Genomic DNA, 15,971 nt, shown 5'->3' with positions numbered 1-15,971 from the left:
GGCTACTATTATCCCATGCGGAAGCTACAGTTAACACAAAAACACAAACTGCTGTCTTTGGAATGGTACCATGCCAAGGAAGCAGTGACTGCTGATGGATGGCATCACATTGTGTTCAGCGATGAAACACTGTTCTGCTCTACCTTGGATGACCCACATCTGGAAGTATGGTAGCGACCTAAGTACAGGTAATTTTCTTCTACTGTTTGGGAGACAAACAGCAGTGTTACTCACAGTATCATAGTGTGGAGAGCAATCAGGCACAACTTTTGGGCACAGCTGGTAGAGAATAACAGAGCTCTGTCAGTGCAACAGTATATCAGAGACATCCTGCATCCTCATGTGCTACCCCTCTTGTGACAGTATGATGGTGCTACTTTTCAACAGGGCAATGCCTTTTCATTCAGGGCATGGCCTCTCTTAAATGTCTGCATGATACTGAGGAATTCCCACGGACAGCAAGATCCCAGACCGAGTGTGTGGGGCTAGCTCAGTCATCAACTCCATCTCACTGCCTGTAGCCAGGATATCAATGACCAGTTACAAAAGTTGTGGGCCAGCCCACCTCAGGAAAGGTTACAAAAGCTTTTATGGCACCATTCCCAACCGAATTAGTGCATGCATCCAGGTCAGGGGGTGCATCATCATAGCGATAAGCAAGCTCATACTGCCAAGTTCTTTATAAATTTAACTCGACATTGTAAGCATTCAAATAACATCACATACCCTCTCAACCTGTGAAGTTTCATCCTCCTCCCCTTCTGGGGGCTTCACTTTATATTTGTATTTCCTCACAAATCGCACACATCGATGCTACAAACCTTGTTCATACTGTTTTACGCAAATAAATTTGCAAAAACTATAGAGAGAATGTACTGTCTTATAAATGCTGAGTGGTGAAAGAGAAAAACCAAATGAAACTACAAAATAATACTGACTTTTCAACAATTCTGTTATCACTGAAATACATGTACTACAGTAATAATGTTAAATGAGCTATGTAAATGTGACAATACAGGGGTGTATCAAAAAGAATCATCCAATTTGGCACGACTATATTTCTGAAACTAATAAACATATACAATGATTTTTTGAGGAATGGGAAACTCGAAGTTTCTCCCCACCCCCCACCCCCTGTACCTCTTCATAGTTAGGCCTACAGCTTTCACAGCTGCCGTAATGTGATTTCTCAGTTCATTCATTGTTGGTAACAGAGGGACATAAATAGAGTCTTTTGTAAACTCCCACAAAAAAATCACATACAGCCAGCTCTGGTGACCTTGCAGGCCAGCAATGTAGGGGTGAATCATTTGGTCCAGTGTGACCAATCCAGCATTCAATAATTGTTTGATTTAAAAATTCCTGCATTTCCACATGCCAGTGTGGTGGTGCCCCATACCGTCGGCAAATGAAGTCGTTTGAATCAGTCTCGAACTGTGGGAAAATGTTCTCAAGTGTATCCAGATATGTGTTGTCGGCAAAGAAAAATGGACCACGCACCTTTTCCCCTGAAACTGCACAAAACACATTAAATTTTGCAAAGTCCCTCTCATGTTGTACAGCTTCACGTGATTGTTCCGTACCCCATATTCTCACATTATGACAGTTCACCTTTCCCTTTAAATGGAATGTTGCTTGCTCATTAAACACTAAGCACGGAAGAAAACTATCATCCTCCATCTTGCCAAGAATGAAATTACAGAACTCCACACGTTGCTGTTTGTCACCTTGATGAAGAGCTTGACTTGCAATAGCGGAATTTTGTATGGTTTGATCTGTAAACATCAACGCAGACGGACATCGGGGGGCATTGTAGGTGACAAGCTACACAACGACCAGATTTCTGCAGAGTCCTTGTGAAACTATGTCAGATGCATTCAACGTCTGCATCAGACACTCTGGGATGGTTCGGTGATTTGCCTTTACACAAACAACCTGTTTCTCAGAATTGTTTATGCCATCGTTTAATGATCTGTACTGTAGGAGGATCCCACCATACCTAGTACGAAAGTCATGCTGAAAGTTATTACTGACCCACACTGCACAAAATGAAGAACATAAAATGTTTTCTGTTGTCCTGACACCATTTTTACTAGAACTGAAGTGGGCACACAGTGCTGCTGCCGAGTGGGAACTATGTAAAACTTGAGAGTTTGCTCTTTCCAACACTACATTGTTCACGCACATATCTCAAATAACATAATAGTTATGATTTTTTAAATCGGGTGATTCTTTTTGATATACCCTATACACCTAGAATTAGTTATGAACGTTGGTATTTACAACCAAGGGATGAAATTGTCACCCACCTTGTGTGAAATACTTGTATCATACAATATGGCTACAGGTAGGTTTAACGCAAAAGGGTGGATGAAAGATGGGAAGGGAAGGAAACGAAAGAGACAAAAGTGGAAAGTACAATGTGCAAACTTACTTAGGTGCTGGTTCACCTTCAGCTTCACACTCTATGATGAAAGGCTTATCATTTTCATTTTGTTGTTGAGCTACCTGAAATAGTAGCTCATCTGTTGGCGGTTGTTTAATGATTTGTGGTGGGGACTGAACTGGAATAAAACACAGTTTACAATGTTAAATGTATTTATTGTGTTAATACTTCATTTAAAACAACAGTAAATAGATACATTATAATTTTTAACACTTTAAACTCAACATTTTTGTCACTGTTTTCATTATGTATTTGTATTGTCTAAGAGGATGAAAATGCATACTTTTTTTTTGGTAATCACGAAAATAGCTAGGCAGTGAAATTCCAATTGGGAAAAATATAACTTCTTGCTTTATATGCTATGTTTCTAAAAACATCTGGTCATAGAAAAGAATATCCTTTTCTCAACTGCTGTTTATGACAACAAGCATATGTGTTGGGCAACTGTCTTCTAGTAACAAAAGAAATCTTTTAAATTATGGTGTAACTTGTTTTTACAGTGAAATTTTTAAGATCCCTGATGAGGTCTTCAATTTCCAATGAAAACCTATTTAAATAAGGAGTTCAGAGATTAAAAACATTTACTTGCAGTTTCTGACTCCTGAGCCTAGTTTAGCAGAATATATACATTACACTAGATGAATGTTACGTGTATATGGAATCATTTGGATGTGTTGCTGTGTACAGGTTTGTTTGGTACAGAACACATCAATTCCAAAAGGAGGCACTTACTTCACACTGTCAGATATTCTTGCCTAAAACTGCAAAGCGGCTTGCAGTGTACAGATTCGGAAGGAGAATTTTACAAAATTCAGGACAAAGTAAGAAACACACAGTCACGGTTCTAAAATATCCGTAATGGATAAGCATAATCTGTTGATACCACACCAAGTAATTAGAACAATGTGCGAATTTCGGCTATGTAAACTTAGATGAACCTGAAAGGGTTCGAAAACCGGTTCATGTAATAAAGCATTATTATTGAATAAAAGTGACTGGTTGCAGTTGTGTACAACTTATTTACATTTGTTTTTTATGTTTGTTTGCGCATCCACTTTCTGCAGCAGCTGTTACAATCCATCTTGTGTGATCATTCTGAGCATTGGTGTTATTTCCATTTCCCCTCATTTAGAAACAGAACTGCACTCGCTCACAACTATCCAGAAAAACAAATGTACTGAGATAAACACTGTGCTGAATGAGGAATATATGTACAGTAACTACAATTAGATTTCTAAAGGAATGTGAAGTAGAAAAAATGCCAATGTAACATAAGAAAAAATACTTTCAAAACCACTGAAAAATTGACAAATGTGAGTACAAGCTTTTTTTCAACCTCAGCCTTCGCTAATAATGAACGAAAAGCTGTCATTTGCAGAATATGTGAACAAGAGGCTGAAACACCACAAGTAAATTGCACACCAGCTTCATAAAGAAACACTGTTTTTAATCTATAAAAACCAAAATGTAAAAACGACCAGTATCATGTGCCCATATTTCCAGAATGACTACAGAAGATACTTTGTAAATAAAAGCAAAACACACCTAAGCAAAACACACCTGGTGTAAAATACTCTAATTCATTGCAGTAAACTTAAGACATAGAAACCAATAATAACTGCAATTTTTTTTGTTTTGTCAAAAAATTCATGGCTCAAGATACAGCCACAAAATGCTGGCACCTCAATTGAAAAATTTCATGTGCAATTTTTGGTAAAATGTTAACATATTCTACGTCTGAAACAGTTCAAAATATTACATGCATTATATTTTATTTGTAAGATGACTTTTGTTGATTAAAATTATACCCTGGGTTTGTAAATACAGTGGAACATCGCTTCAGAAGCACCTCCCATAAAGCGAAATTCGCATAACATGCAAAACATATGTACTGCAGTCCGGCTTTAGCACTCTTTCTGCTACCATCTTAGTGCAGCTTATTATCACACATTTTTCTAAACTTGTGTTCACACAGTGATTTCTGTGTGCAAATTTTAATAACTTTCTTAGAACTGTCTCCAAAGATAAAATCCACAAGACGACAACCATATGAAACAGAAAAGACCTTAGAAATGAAACGTAAAATTATTGAAAAATGCTAACATGACGAAAGCGTTGCTGATTTAGCACGCATAATTGGTCTACATCAACTGCTTGCATTATTCTCGAGGACAAGACTGAGGAGATAGGTGCATCAAAGAGAGTGACAAGAGTATCTAAACAACGGTTCCGTATTCTGGATGATGTCAAAAGGTTGCTCCTTATATGTATAAAAGAAAAGCAACTGCAAGGTGACCCATTAATGAGAACTTCATTTGTGAGAAGGCGAGAATGATTTCTGCCGAACTTGATAAGAAGATGCCAGGATCATCAGTGGCTGAAGAAGTGTTTGAGGGAAGTCGTGGGTGGTTTCATAAGCCACTTCAAGATGCTCATAGATTCTGAGGGTTATCTGCTGCATCAGGTTTTTAATTGTGATGAGATGTGTCTATTCTGGAAAAAGATGCCAAAGTGTACCTTTATAACAACAGAGGAGAATGCAATGCCTGGTCACAAGCCAAAGAAAGACCATAGCATACTGCTATTCCGTGCCAATGCAGGTGGCGACTTCAAAATTAAACCACTGCTTGTGTACCATTCAGAAACTCCATGAGCCTTCAAGAAATGTAAAGTCCAGAAGAGCAGGTTAAATGTGATGTGGAGGTCCAGCAACAAGGTTTGAGTGACAAGTGATCTTTTTTGTGATTGATTCAATGAAGTATTTGGTCCTTTGGTAAAAAAAAAAAAAAACAGTAATAATAATAATAATAATAACTGGACTTAACGTCTGAGAAAGTGAAGATGATGATGATAATAATAATAATAATAATAATAATAATAATAATAATAATAATAACAATAATATTTGCTTGAGATGAATCTGCCACTCCATGTCTTGCTTGTAATGGACAATGCTCCTGCCCATTCTCCTGGACTACAAGACCACTTCCTTGAAGAATTTCAATTCATCAAGATCCAATTTCTACGTCCCAACACCATTCCGTTACTCCAGCCTATGGATTAGCAGATTACTTCTAACTTTAAGAAGCTCTTCACTAAGGCATTTTTTGAGCATTACTTTGAGTTGACTGAGGCTACCAATCTCACTCTCAGAGAGTTTTGGAAATTTCACTTCAACATTGTTGCCTGCATCGCAATGATAGATATGGCGAGGGAAGGGGGTTACCAAGAGAACTCTCACTTCTGCTTGGAAGCAGCTTTGGCTGGACTGTGTTGTTGAATTTGACTCTGAGGCATTTGAATAAGTACCTGTGGAGCCAGTAGTGAAATAGATTTCGTCTTTGGCCAAGAGCATGGAACTAGAAGTGGATAACAATGAGATTGACGAGCTTGTGGGAGATCTCAGCCAACAAATGACCACCAAAGAGCTTATGGAGGTTCAGTGTTTTTCACAGTAGGGAGAGGAGGAGGAGGAGGAGGAGGAGGCAGTAACAGTAAAGCGGCAATCTTCCAGTGCAATAAGAGAAATGCTGAAAGAATGGGAATCGGTTGCGTCATAACTGAAATTCATAACCCCAATAAAGCAATTACTATGGTTGGTACCAATTTATTTGACGATAATGCTGTGTCCCATTTTTGCCAAGTGTTAAACCATCTGCAGCAACAAATGACTATAAGTTGCTTGATGTTGTTGTGGTCTTCAGTCCTGAGACTGGTTTGATGCAGCTAATCTATCCTGTGCAAGCTTCATCTGCAACCTACATCGTTCTGAATCTGCTTAGTGTATTCATCTCTTGGTCTCCCTCTATGATTTTTGCCCTCCACGCTGCCCTCCAATGCTAAATTTGTGATCCCTTGATGCCTCAGGACATGTCCTACCAACCGATCCCTTCTTCTAGTCAAGTTGTGCCACAAACTTCTCTTCTCCCCAATCCTATTCAATACCTCCTCATTAGTTACGTGATCTACCCACCTAATCTTCAACATTCTTCTGTAGCACCACATTTCAAAAGCTTCTATTCTCTTCTTGCTCAAACTATTTATTGTCCATGTTTCACTTCCATACATGGCTACAAGATGGATATAAGATGAACATCAACAAAAGCAAAACGAGGATAATGAAATGTAGTCAAATTAAATCGGGTGATGCTGAGGGAATTAGATTAGGAAATGAGACACTTAAAGTAGTAAAGGAGTTTTGCTATTTAGGGAGTAAAATAACTGATGATGGTCGAAGTAGAGAGGATATAAAATGTAGACTGGCAATGGCAAGGAAATCATTTCTGAAGAAGAGAAATTTGTTAACATCGAGTATAGATTTAAGTGTCAGGAAGTCGTTTCTGAAAGTATTTGTATGGAGTGTAGCCATGTATGGAAGTGAAACATGGACGATAAATAGTTTGGACAAGAAGAGAAGAGAAGCTTTCGAAATGTGGTGCTACAGAAGAATGCTGAAGATAAGGTGGGTAGATCACGTAACTAATGAGGAGGTATTGAATAGGATTGGGGAGAAGAGAAGTTTGTGGCACAACTTGACTAGAAGAAGGGATCGGTTGGTAGGGCATGTTTTGAGGCATCAAGGGATCACAAAATACATATCAACACCAGCATTCTGTAATATTCAAAGTTTGAATAAATAGCTGCATTCCCTATCCAGGTGGTTTGGTCTATTCTGGCTGTACACTGGTATTGGTAATAAACATACTTTCCGTACTAAGTGTTGTACTTCACTGACAACCCTGCCTTCAGATCTGTACATGATTACGATTTCAACATGACAATATCTACAGAAAGGAAGTACAAAAATCGAAGACCAAAAACAGAGCAGTCATTCAACAAGTCCTCAATTCTTGTAATGACACAGTTTTGCACAGCCAATAGGAGGATTGTTTAAGATACACACTGACAGGCAAGGAAAGAGGTAATGTATTTTAAATGCTTGCAGTAAAACTATTCAATATTCTTTACAGGTTTTCTTAACATCTGTCACCATAGCTTTGACCTTTTATTTGTTACTTGTTTGGAATGAAGACTGTGCATCCAGACTGATAACTACAGTTTGGACACTATTTGGTAAAGACATTGAATATAACTAACAGCTAGTGTTTTACTGGAACTAAGACTGAGGTGAATTAATTATCTGCAGCATAGCCCAAGATCTAGGTTGGATTAAAATGTTCCAATAGTTTGGTTAAAAGCTGCTAAAGCCAACATATGTAATATTATAACAAGAAATTTGGCTACTCTTTGTTGAACAGATCAAGTAGTTATTCAGAAGATAGCCAGCTCCCACAGGTTATGTACAGTTTATATAACTTTGCAGTGTCATTGTGGCCATACATCACATGCCCCAAATTATTATTTTGTTTGGTCTTTTAAAGCACACGTGGAACTGTTGTCTAGTTTAAGTCCTCCTTCTTCTTCATATCTTCCCAAAAGTTTTTCATCCTCTTACTACATGTCTGTTATCTATGTAGTGTGAATGTGTTCTTGAGTTTCAAGCTCTTTTCTGCTAGTATGTGAATTTGTATGCGTCATTATTTTGTGTGTTTATAGTCTGTGGGTCGATAGCAACTTTCATAAGGGGTCAACAGAAGTGTCCGATCCCACGCGTCGGCTTTGACCCGTGACGTAAGGGTGTTGTCGTGTGTGACGTCATGACGGCGCGGAGTTTGGTTTGAGTGTGGCTGTCTACAGTTCTGTTTTATCTTATTTTATTTACTTTTCTGATCTGTTCGTTCTATCTCGTGAGTTTTTTTTTTTTAAAAAGACAAAAAACACTAATCAGCTACTGAAGCATCTTTATCTTCTATGGGTTGCAGGGGTTACGACCCCTGGGGTGGTGGGTGGGTATTCTTGCATGGCTGTCTTCACTTACACGTTGTAGCTACGCAAGGCGTCTAAATTTGTTTATATTTAGTTTGCCCCCCACCCAAAACACCCCATTTCCCGCGCTTGTCCCGTTAGTGTGATTAGGCTTCTTGTGGAAAGTGTGTGTGTTTGTTTTTGTTTCCGCCATATTTGTGACGTCATGGGTCAAAGCAGACGGGTGGGATCGGACGCTTCCGTATTTCCTTCATAAGACTCTTTTGGGTGTGTGTTTGTCACTGTACTTTGTACTACAAACTTATTTTGTATGTAATGATTATCATCTTCTTAATTTATGCAATTACAACTACTGTTTCTAAAATACACTGTGTATTTCTTCTTTATATTGTCATATGTGTAAAAGTTACAGTGTTGCTGTGGTATCAATTGTAGGCTATACTACAATATTATAGTAGTTTAATACTGACACAATCTGCTCATTGATGACTAGTAAGTGACTTTGCACAGCTAATAATGAAATATAAAGTTTTCTACGTATTACATAAAAGTCAGGGCAATATTTAAAACAAATAATGAGAAATATTTTTTACACAGACGCTACAATTCTTTTGCATCATACATGGCATACTGTCATATGGGCCCTAATCAAACAGTAACACCAGACACACAGTCAAATGGGCAGCTTTACCAAAATGTAGAGTTCAACCTAGAAATCATTCCACAAAGATGACAAGTAGCTATAAAAAGTTAATGTAAAGCTGCAACACCAAACAAGCTGCCTGCTTTGGAGTTTTGTATGCCACAAAGCATAAACTAAACAGGATATGTTTAACTGTAAAACTGGAAGAAAATGAAGGCATATGCATTTTTATTCCTTCAGCCCAATTGGAGTCTTCAAAATTCAGAGAGAGCACACAGATTACATTGGGAAATGCCTCTTTCCATCTACTGACCCAAGAGAAATGGTCACACCACCTGGATAGTGAAGGATAGGCGCTATAATGGATATTGGGGTAACAATTCTGTAACAGATGCACCGTATGATGAACGGCAAGTAAGGTGGATCCATAGATTACATTAGAATAGATTCAGTTTTCATCTCATAGACCCAAAAAATGTGATGATTCTCGTGGGAATGTTGACCCAAAAAATGTGATGATTCTCGTGGGAATGTCAGAAAATATAACATAAAAACATAAAGCATTTGAATGTAATACTTACTACCCTGATCATTTGTCAGGGATTGTCGAAATAAGTGAATAAAATGCGGTAAACTAGAACAGCTAATATTTACAGAATTAACACGCTGTCCGAATGAAACATTGTTATGCACTATTAATAAATTTATCATACAAAAAATAACTAATCTTGACTATTGTGACCAAGTGCTGTCAAAACTAAAATCTAGCAGACAGTTTTACATAAGCTGGCTTCACAGTCTCTGTTAAGATATTCATCTATAGAATTGGAGTTGCCTATCAAAAAGTCTTTCAGACTCTGTTGAAACCGTGCTTTACCTGAAACCAAGTTACTTTTTGGAAATGGCCACTGGAGGAAAAGGGTGGCTTCTGTTCTGGGAGGGAAAACACAAAGCTGAAAAAGTTTGGTCCCCGATAAGACTAAATGAAAGAAGCAACTCCCATCTTAAAACAATTCTGTTTCCGAAATCGTCAGTGGGTTAGCCACACAAACGCTTTACATATTCCAGAATGAATAACGTCCAAGTTGGGGCAGGATTTAACATTAGTAATTATTAACCGAAGCGGTATCTGCAGGAATAGATTTGCAAACAGTACTGCAATGTGTAATTTCGCGTTGACACCATAATGAACTCATTCCCTGGGGAATCCAAAGTGTGTTCCATTTCAGTGTGTACCACATGTTTTTACAATCTGTCACTAATGTTTCCATACACGCCCTACACATTTCATGCAATTCAGGACATTATATATAAACATATCGGTTAGTATTTTAATACTTACTTAGCGCGAGGCACTGGGAAGTCGTGATTAATACCACTAATCGTATAATCCAGAACGAATCCATGTTCCACAGAAATCCTGTAAAAGAAATTAATTAATCGACTTCGAAAATTACACTAAAAACGCAAAGTAAGCCGTAAAACTTACTTTCGCTGTCCTTACGCCGCACAGCACTGTCCCTACCGACTCGCAACAGGCTATGTATATGAGTATAGTATGAGTCTGAGTATTCTACTTCTACTAGTGGTGGGCAGGAAATCCCGTATCTGTTAGAAATAACAGTGATTGAAAAGTCACGATAACAACTTTACAAAATCTAGCTACGATTTCACATTCAACGCCGTGAGCCATCTGTTGGCCGAATTCCGTACTGCTTTCTGCGATTTCAGTGACAAGTCGCAACTTAAAGAGTCGCAAGTAGCAACTGAAAAGCGCAGTTAACAGTGTCATCTGTTGGCCAAAGTTCGTACTACGCTCATCTCTGCGACATGCTATCGAGTCCAACTGCGATTTCCGTGACAAGTCGCAACTAACAAGGGAACCTCCCCATCGCACCCCCCTCAATTTTAATTATAAGTTGGCACAGTGGATAGGCCTTGAAAAACTGAACACAGATCAATTGAGAAAACAGGAAGAAGTTGTGTAGAACTGTGAAAAAATAAGCAAAATATACAAACAGAGTAGTTAATGGAAAGATATGCAACATCGAGGACACTGGGGATGCAGAAGCGCTGTGGTCTCGTGATAACGTGAGCAGCTGCGGAACGAGAGGTCCTTGGTTCAATTCTTCCACCGAAAAAAAAATGAAAAGTTGAATTTTTTATTTTCAGTTTATGTGACAAACTCTTATGTTTTCATCACTTTTTTGGGAGTGATTATCACATCCACAAGAAAACCTAATTCGGGCAAGGTAGAAGAATCTTTTTACCCATTCGCTAAGTGTACAAGTTAGGTGGGTCGACAACATATTCCTGTCATGTGACGCACATGCCGTCACCAGTGTCGTATAGAATATATCAGATGTTTTCCTGTGGAGGAATCGGTTGACCTATGACCTTGCGATCAAATGTTTTCTGTTCCCATTGGAAAGGCACGTCCTTTCGTCTACTAATCGCACGGTTTTGCGACGCGGTCGCAAAACACACACACTAAACTTATTACAGTGAATAGAGAGGTCAATGAACGAACGGACAGATAATAACTATGCAAAAATAAAGAAAGTAAAATTTTCACTAGAGGGAACATTTGAACTAAGGACCTCTCGTTCCGCAGCTGCTCACGCTACCACGGTACCACGTCGCTCCTGAGCACATATTGTCATGATGTTACCTATGTGGCCCATGGAGTTCTCAGTTTGTATATTTTTTCATAGTTCCACACAACTTCTTCCTGTTTTCTCAATTGATCTGTGTTCAGTTTATCAAGGCCTATCCACTGTGCCAACTTATAACTAAATCTGAGGGGGATGCGATGGGGAGGTTCCCTTGTAAGAATCGCAAGTAGCAACTGAAAAGCGCAGTTAACATTCTTTTCCTAGTGCCATCTGTTGACCGACGTACGTACTTCGTTATGAGAGGCTTGTGTCTCACGAGATCGATGTGCTGTGTGTGCATATGAAGGGCTTATTTCAATAGTGGTACAAGTTCATTTTGAGGTACAGAGTCGTAAAGTTAAATGAGCGCTGAAAAATCTGTAGTTGAGATACCAGAAATATTCAAGCATTGGCTTCTTGCTGGAGATGAACCTTTATTTATGTTTGTTTGGATCATTAATTTCAGAAGCATTATAGACAGGAAAGTGAAGGTAATGGACTTGTACCACCATTGAATTAAGCCCTTCATATTATATGACGACATGCACATTCAGCATCAGTTATGGTTGGTCAAACACAGCTGTGACTCTGAATGTGTTATATTAATAAGAAGCAACATTGCCTTTTTCTCCTGAAAATATCAAATAACGTAACAAATGCGTTTGATTCTGCTTCCGATATGACAGTATTGGTTAATACTCCACATGTCTACAGGACTTGGCAATGTTAACACAGCAGAACTCAGACATCTGTATAAGTGTAGTGAAATGAAAGCAGTATTATTGAGTCATATGAATGCCTCACTTTTGTTCCGACACAGTTCAAGACTTGGGAGAAAAGTTTTACACCTGGTGTTCTACATGGCAACTTCACACACAAGAACTTTTTGCCGACACTACTACCACCTATATAAGCTTTTCCTGTGTTACTTTCAAGTGATGCACTTAAGCTATTCCTGATTTAACTGGAAGATCTGTACTTCCCACTTTCATATCAACAGCCTCAAAATGCATATTGTAGACTTTGGGTGTGTCACACCAAAATTGTGGAGACGGGGGGGGGGGGGGGGGGGGGGGGCAAGATTGTGGAGACGGGGTTGGGTGGGGGGCCGGGCCGCATGTCACTCTCCATCTAGTGTTTACCAGTAAATAAGTGGCGGTAAATTACGGAAATTACGGGTATAGGACGGCTTAAACATGTGGAAAATGAGATTTTCATTATTCACTGACTGTATTTAACATTTATTATTCCTTTAAAATAAAACACAGTTTAATCACTAATCTGCACACTTCTTTCACAATTATGTCGCTTTTAAACTGCAAAATCTTCTAAGAGCTGTCTTGAACCTTCACAAGTCTCTCTCAACAGCCTTGATGTGGATAGATACGTACAGCAACCAGTAATCAGAGTCAGAACTGTGTCTGCAAAATCACAAGGATTATTAAACAATTTTTGCTGTCACTAATTACAAGCAATATAATTGACAGAGTAGATCGCTAAAATTTGCTCTAATGAAAGCCACTCAATAGGGTATATTTCACATTTGCAAGAAAGATCTCACTGAAGTAATTAAGTCCATCGAAACACTTAGAAACTAACCTCTCGTCTGACGAAAACGGTCTAAAGACGCAGTGGCAATTTCTCCAGATCTGTTGACAATGATATTTTGAGTTATCACTTTACTGAGTGACTAAAATGTAGTTCGCGTACCTGTGAACATAAAAATATGTTAGAATTAATTTTATAAACACGAACTATTACGCTACTGTATGGCTACTTACATATTAATTACACTATTAATATTTTCACAGTTGTTTCTTCAATACAAAATTAAAGCCAACGGAAGAACAAACGTAAAACATACTTACCAATGACAGGTTTGTTGACATGCAATTTTCTGTGTGGACATATGTAAATTTTTCATGCGGTGGTAAGTCGCAGAAATCGCAGGAGACTCAGGACTCAGGAGTCACAAGAATCGCAGAAGTAGTAGCAGAAATCACAGAAGTCGCGGAAGTTGCAGAAATCGCAGTGGCGGAGGGATACAGGACCTAGGTTCCTTAACTGCGACAAATCACAGTTAAGAATAACAGATACTGACAAGTAGCATTCACAGAAATCACTGATATCGCAAAATCGCAGTTTAGCCCATCACTACATTCTACAGTGATATGTTTGATTCATTGGCCCCTAAGTCTGTCACATGCTTTATCTGTGACTGAGCCTCAGTGATCATTCTATATCAAATCCGTACAGTTTGTACTGTAGCTGTTCATCCAAGTTGTTCGATTCCAGTTATGACATACAGTCACCATAGCCATAAGATATTACATTTTTCAGCTCTTAATGTCACATGAAATACGTTTGTTAGGCTTCTTATGACCAATATTTAGGTTGGCACGGATGAGGTCATTATGGTTGAGATTCTTCATTAGGTTTGAACTCCATATATGCTCTAGAGCTGCATGACAGATGGACATCAGTTAGATTGGACAATAGTGTTGTGAATTATTTTTGTAGACAGGTGTGACATGTATTTCATATCAACTCTGGGTACAATATTTTGTTTGTGGGAAACAGAAAGTTATCATATTGGGCTATCGGGCCTTGTTCAATTTTGGTAATTTTAGCTGTTTCTCAATACCAATGACGTCACTAATCTTTGCAGTGATATGAGAACTAAGCAGAAACAGAACACTGAGCGAGGTGACACAGTGGTTAGCACTCTGCATGCACATTCGGAAGAATGACAGTTCAAATACCTGTGCGGCCATCCAGATTTATGTTTTCCATGATTTCCCTAAATTGTTCCAGGCAAATTCCAGGACGGTTCCTTTAAAAAGGGCAAGGCCAATATCCTTCCTCTCCTTTCTGTAACCCGAGCTTCTGCTCTGTCTGTAATGTCCTCACTGTTGATGGGATATTAAACTCTAATCTCCCTTTCAGAAGCAATACCGTGATCATCCTTTCCAAAAACACATTTGAAAACAAGGTTAAGCGCTTCTGTTTTGCATTACCATCGATTTCAATTCCTGTCTTATCCATTAGTGCCCCTGACAGCCTTTACATGTAACCAGAATTTCTTTGGGGTTTTGCGAGAGGTCTTTTGATACATGTTCTGCTTCAGTAGTCATCAGAGGCTTCTTCACCCATCACCCTTTTCACAGCCAAACACATTTCAGTAAGCATATGTCTGTCTACACTTTATGATTAGATTAGATTAATACTAGTGCCATGGATCATGAATACGATATTTCGTAATGATGTGGAACGAGTCAAATTTTCCAATACATGACATAATTAAGTTAATTTAAAAATGTAATTAAGTTAACTATTTTTTTTCCTTTCTTAATTTATATCTAAAAATCCCCCCCCCCCCCCATGAACCATGGACCTTGCCATTGGTGGGGAGGCTTGCGTGCCTCAACGATACAGATAGCCGTACCGTAGGTGCAACCACAACGGAGGGGTATCTGTTGAGAGGCCAGACAAACGCGTGGTTCCTGAAGACGGGCAGCAGCCTTTTCAGTAGTTGCAGGGCCAACAGTCTGGATGATTGACTGATCTGGCCTTGCAACACTAACCAAAATGGCCTTGCTGTTCTGGTACTGCGAACAGCTGAAAGCGAGGGGAAACTACAGCCGTATTTTTCCCGAGGGCATGCAGCTTTACTGATTAAATGATGATGGTGCCCTCTTGGGTAAAATATTCCGGAGGTAAAATAGTCCCCCATTCGGATCTCCGGGTGGGGACTATTCGAGAGGACGTCGTAATCAGGAGAAAGAAATCTGGCATTCTATGGATCGGAGCGTGGAATGTCAGATCCCTTAATCGGGCAGGTAGGTTAGAAAATTTAAAAAGAGAAATGGGTAGGTTAAAGTTAGATATAGTGGGAATTGTGAAGTTCGGTGGCAGGAGGAACAAGACTTCTGGTCAGGTGAATACAGGGTTATAAATACAAAATCAAATAGGGGTAATGCAGGAGTAGGTTTAATAATAAATAAAAAAAAAAATAGGAGTACGGGTAAGCTACTACAAGCAGCATAGTGAATGCATTATAGTGGCCGAGATAGACACGAAGCCCAGGCCTACTACAGTAGTACAAGTTTATATGCCAACTAGCTCTGCAGATGACGAAGAAATTGATGAAATGTATGATGAGATAAAAGAAATTATTCAGGTAATGAAGGGAGACAAAAATTTAATAGTCATGGGTGACTGGAATTCGAGAGTGAGAAAAGGGAGAGAAGGAAACGTAGTAGGTGAATACGGATTGGGGCTAAGAAATGAAAGAGGAAGCCGTCTGTTAGAGTTTTGTGCAGAGCATAACTTAATCATAGCTAACACTTGGTTCAAGAATCATGAAAGAAGATTGTATACATGGAAGAAACCTAGAGATACT

At 38.9% G+C, this 15,971-nt stretch overlaps 2 protein-coding genes across 3 annotated transcripts in view; both read right to left on the bottom strand.

The window, feature by feature from the left end:
• LOC126483666 (neuroglian-like) overlaps positions 1 to 10,554 on the bottom strand; it is a 36,866-nt gene extending 26,312 nt beyond the window's left edge. For both annotated transcript variants that reach the window (XM_050106729.1, XM_050106730.1), the window contains exons 1-3: positions 10,405 to 10,554; positions 10,258 to 10,335; positions 2,435 to 2,564 (exon numbers count right to left, since the gene is read on the bottom strand). In XM_050106729.1, the coding sequence (XP_049962686.1) occupies positions 2,435 to 2,564; positions 10,258 to 10,321 (194 nt within the window). In that variant the 5' untranslated portion in view covers positions 10,322 to 10,335; positions 10,405 to 10,554. The remainder of the gene's footprint in view (positions 1 to 2,434; positions 2,565 to 10,257; positions 10,336 to 10,404) is intronic.
• LOC126483665 (neuroglian) overlaps positions 1 to 10,675 on the bottom strand; it is a 215,071-nt gene extending 204,396 nt beyond the window's left edge. Inside the window, exon 1 of the mRNA XM_050106727.1 lies at positions 10,420 to 10,675. The gene's annotated coding sequence lies outside the window, so the exon portion shown is untranslated. The remainder of the gene's footprint in view (positions 1 to 10,419) is intronic.
• Positions 10,676 to 15,971: the final 5,296 nt, after the last annotated feature.

Source organism: Schistocerca serialis, chromosome 6, assembly GCF_023864345.2.
Source record: "Schistocerca serialis cubense isolate TAMUIC-IGC-003099 chromosome 6, iqSchSeri2.2, whole genome shotgun sequence".
In the NCBI taxonomy this organism is placed as follows: Eukaryota; Metazoa; Arthropoda; class Insecta; order Orthoptera; family Acrididae; genus Schistocerca; species Schistocerca serialis.
Note: the sequence above shows the minus strand (reverse complement) of the source record. Positions and strands in the feature narration are given on the sequence as shown.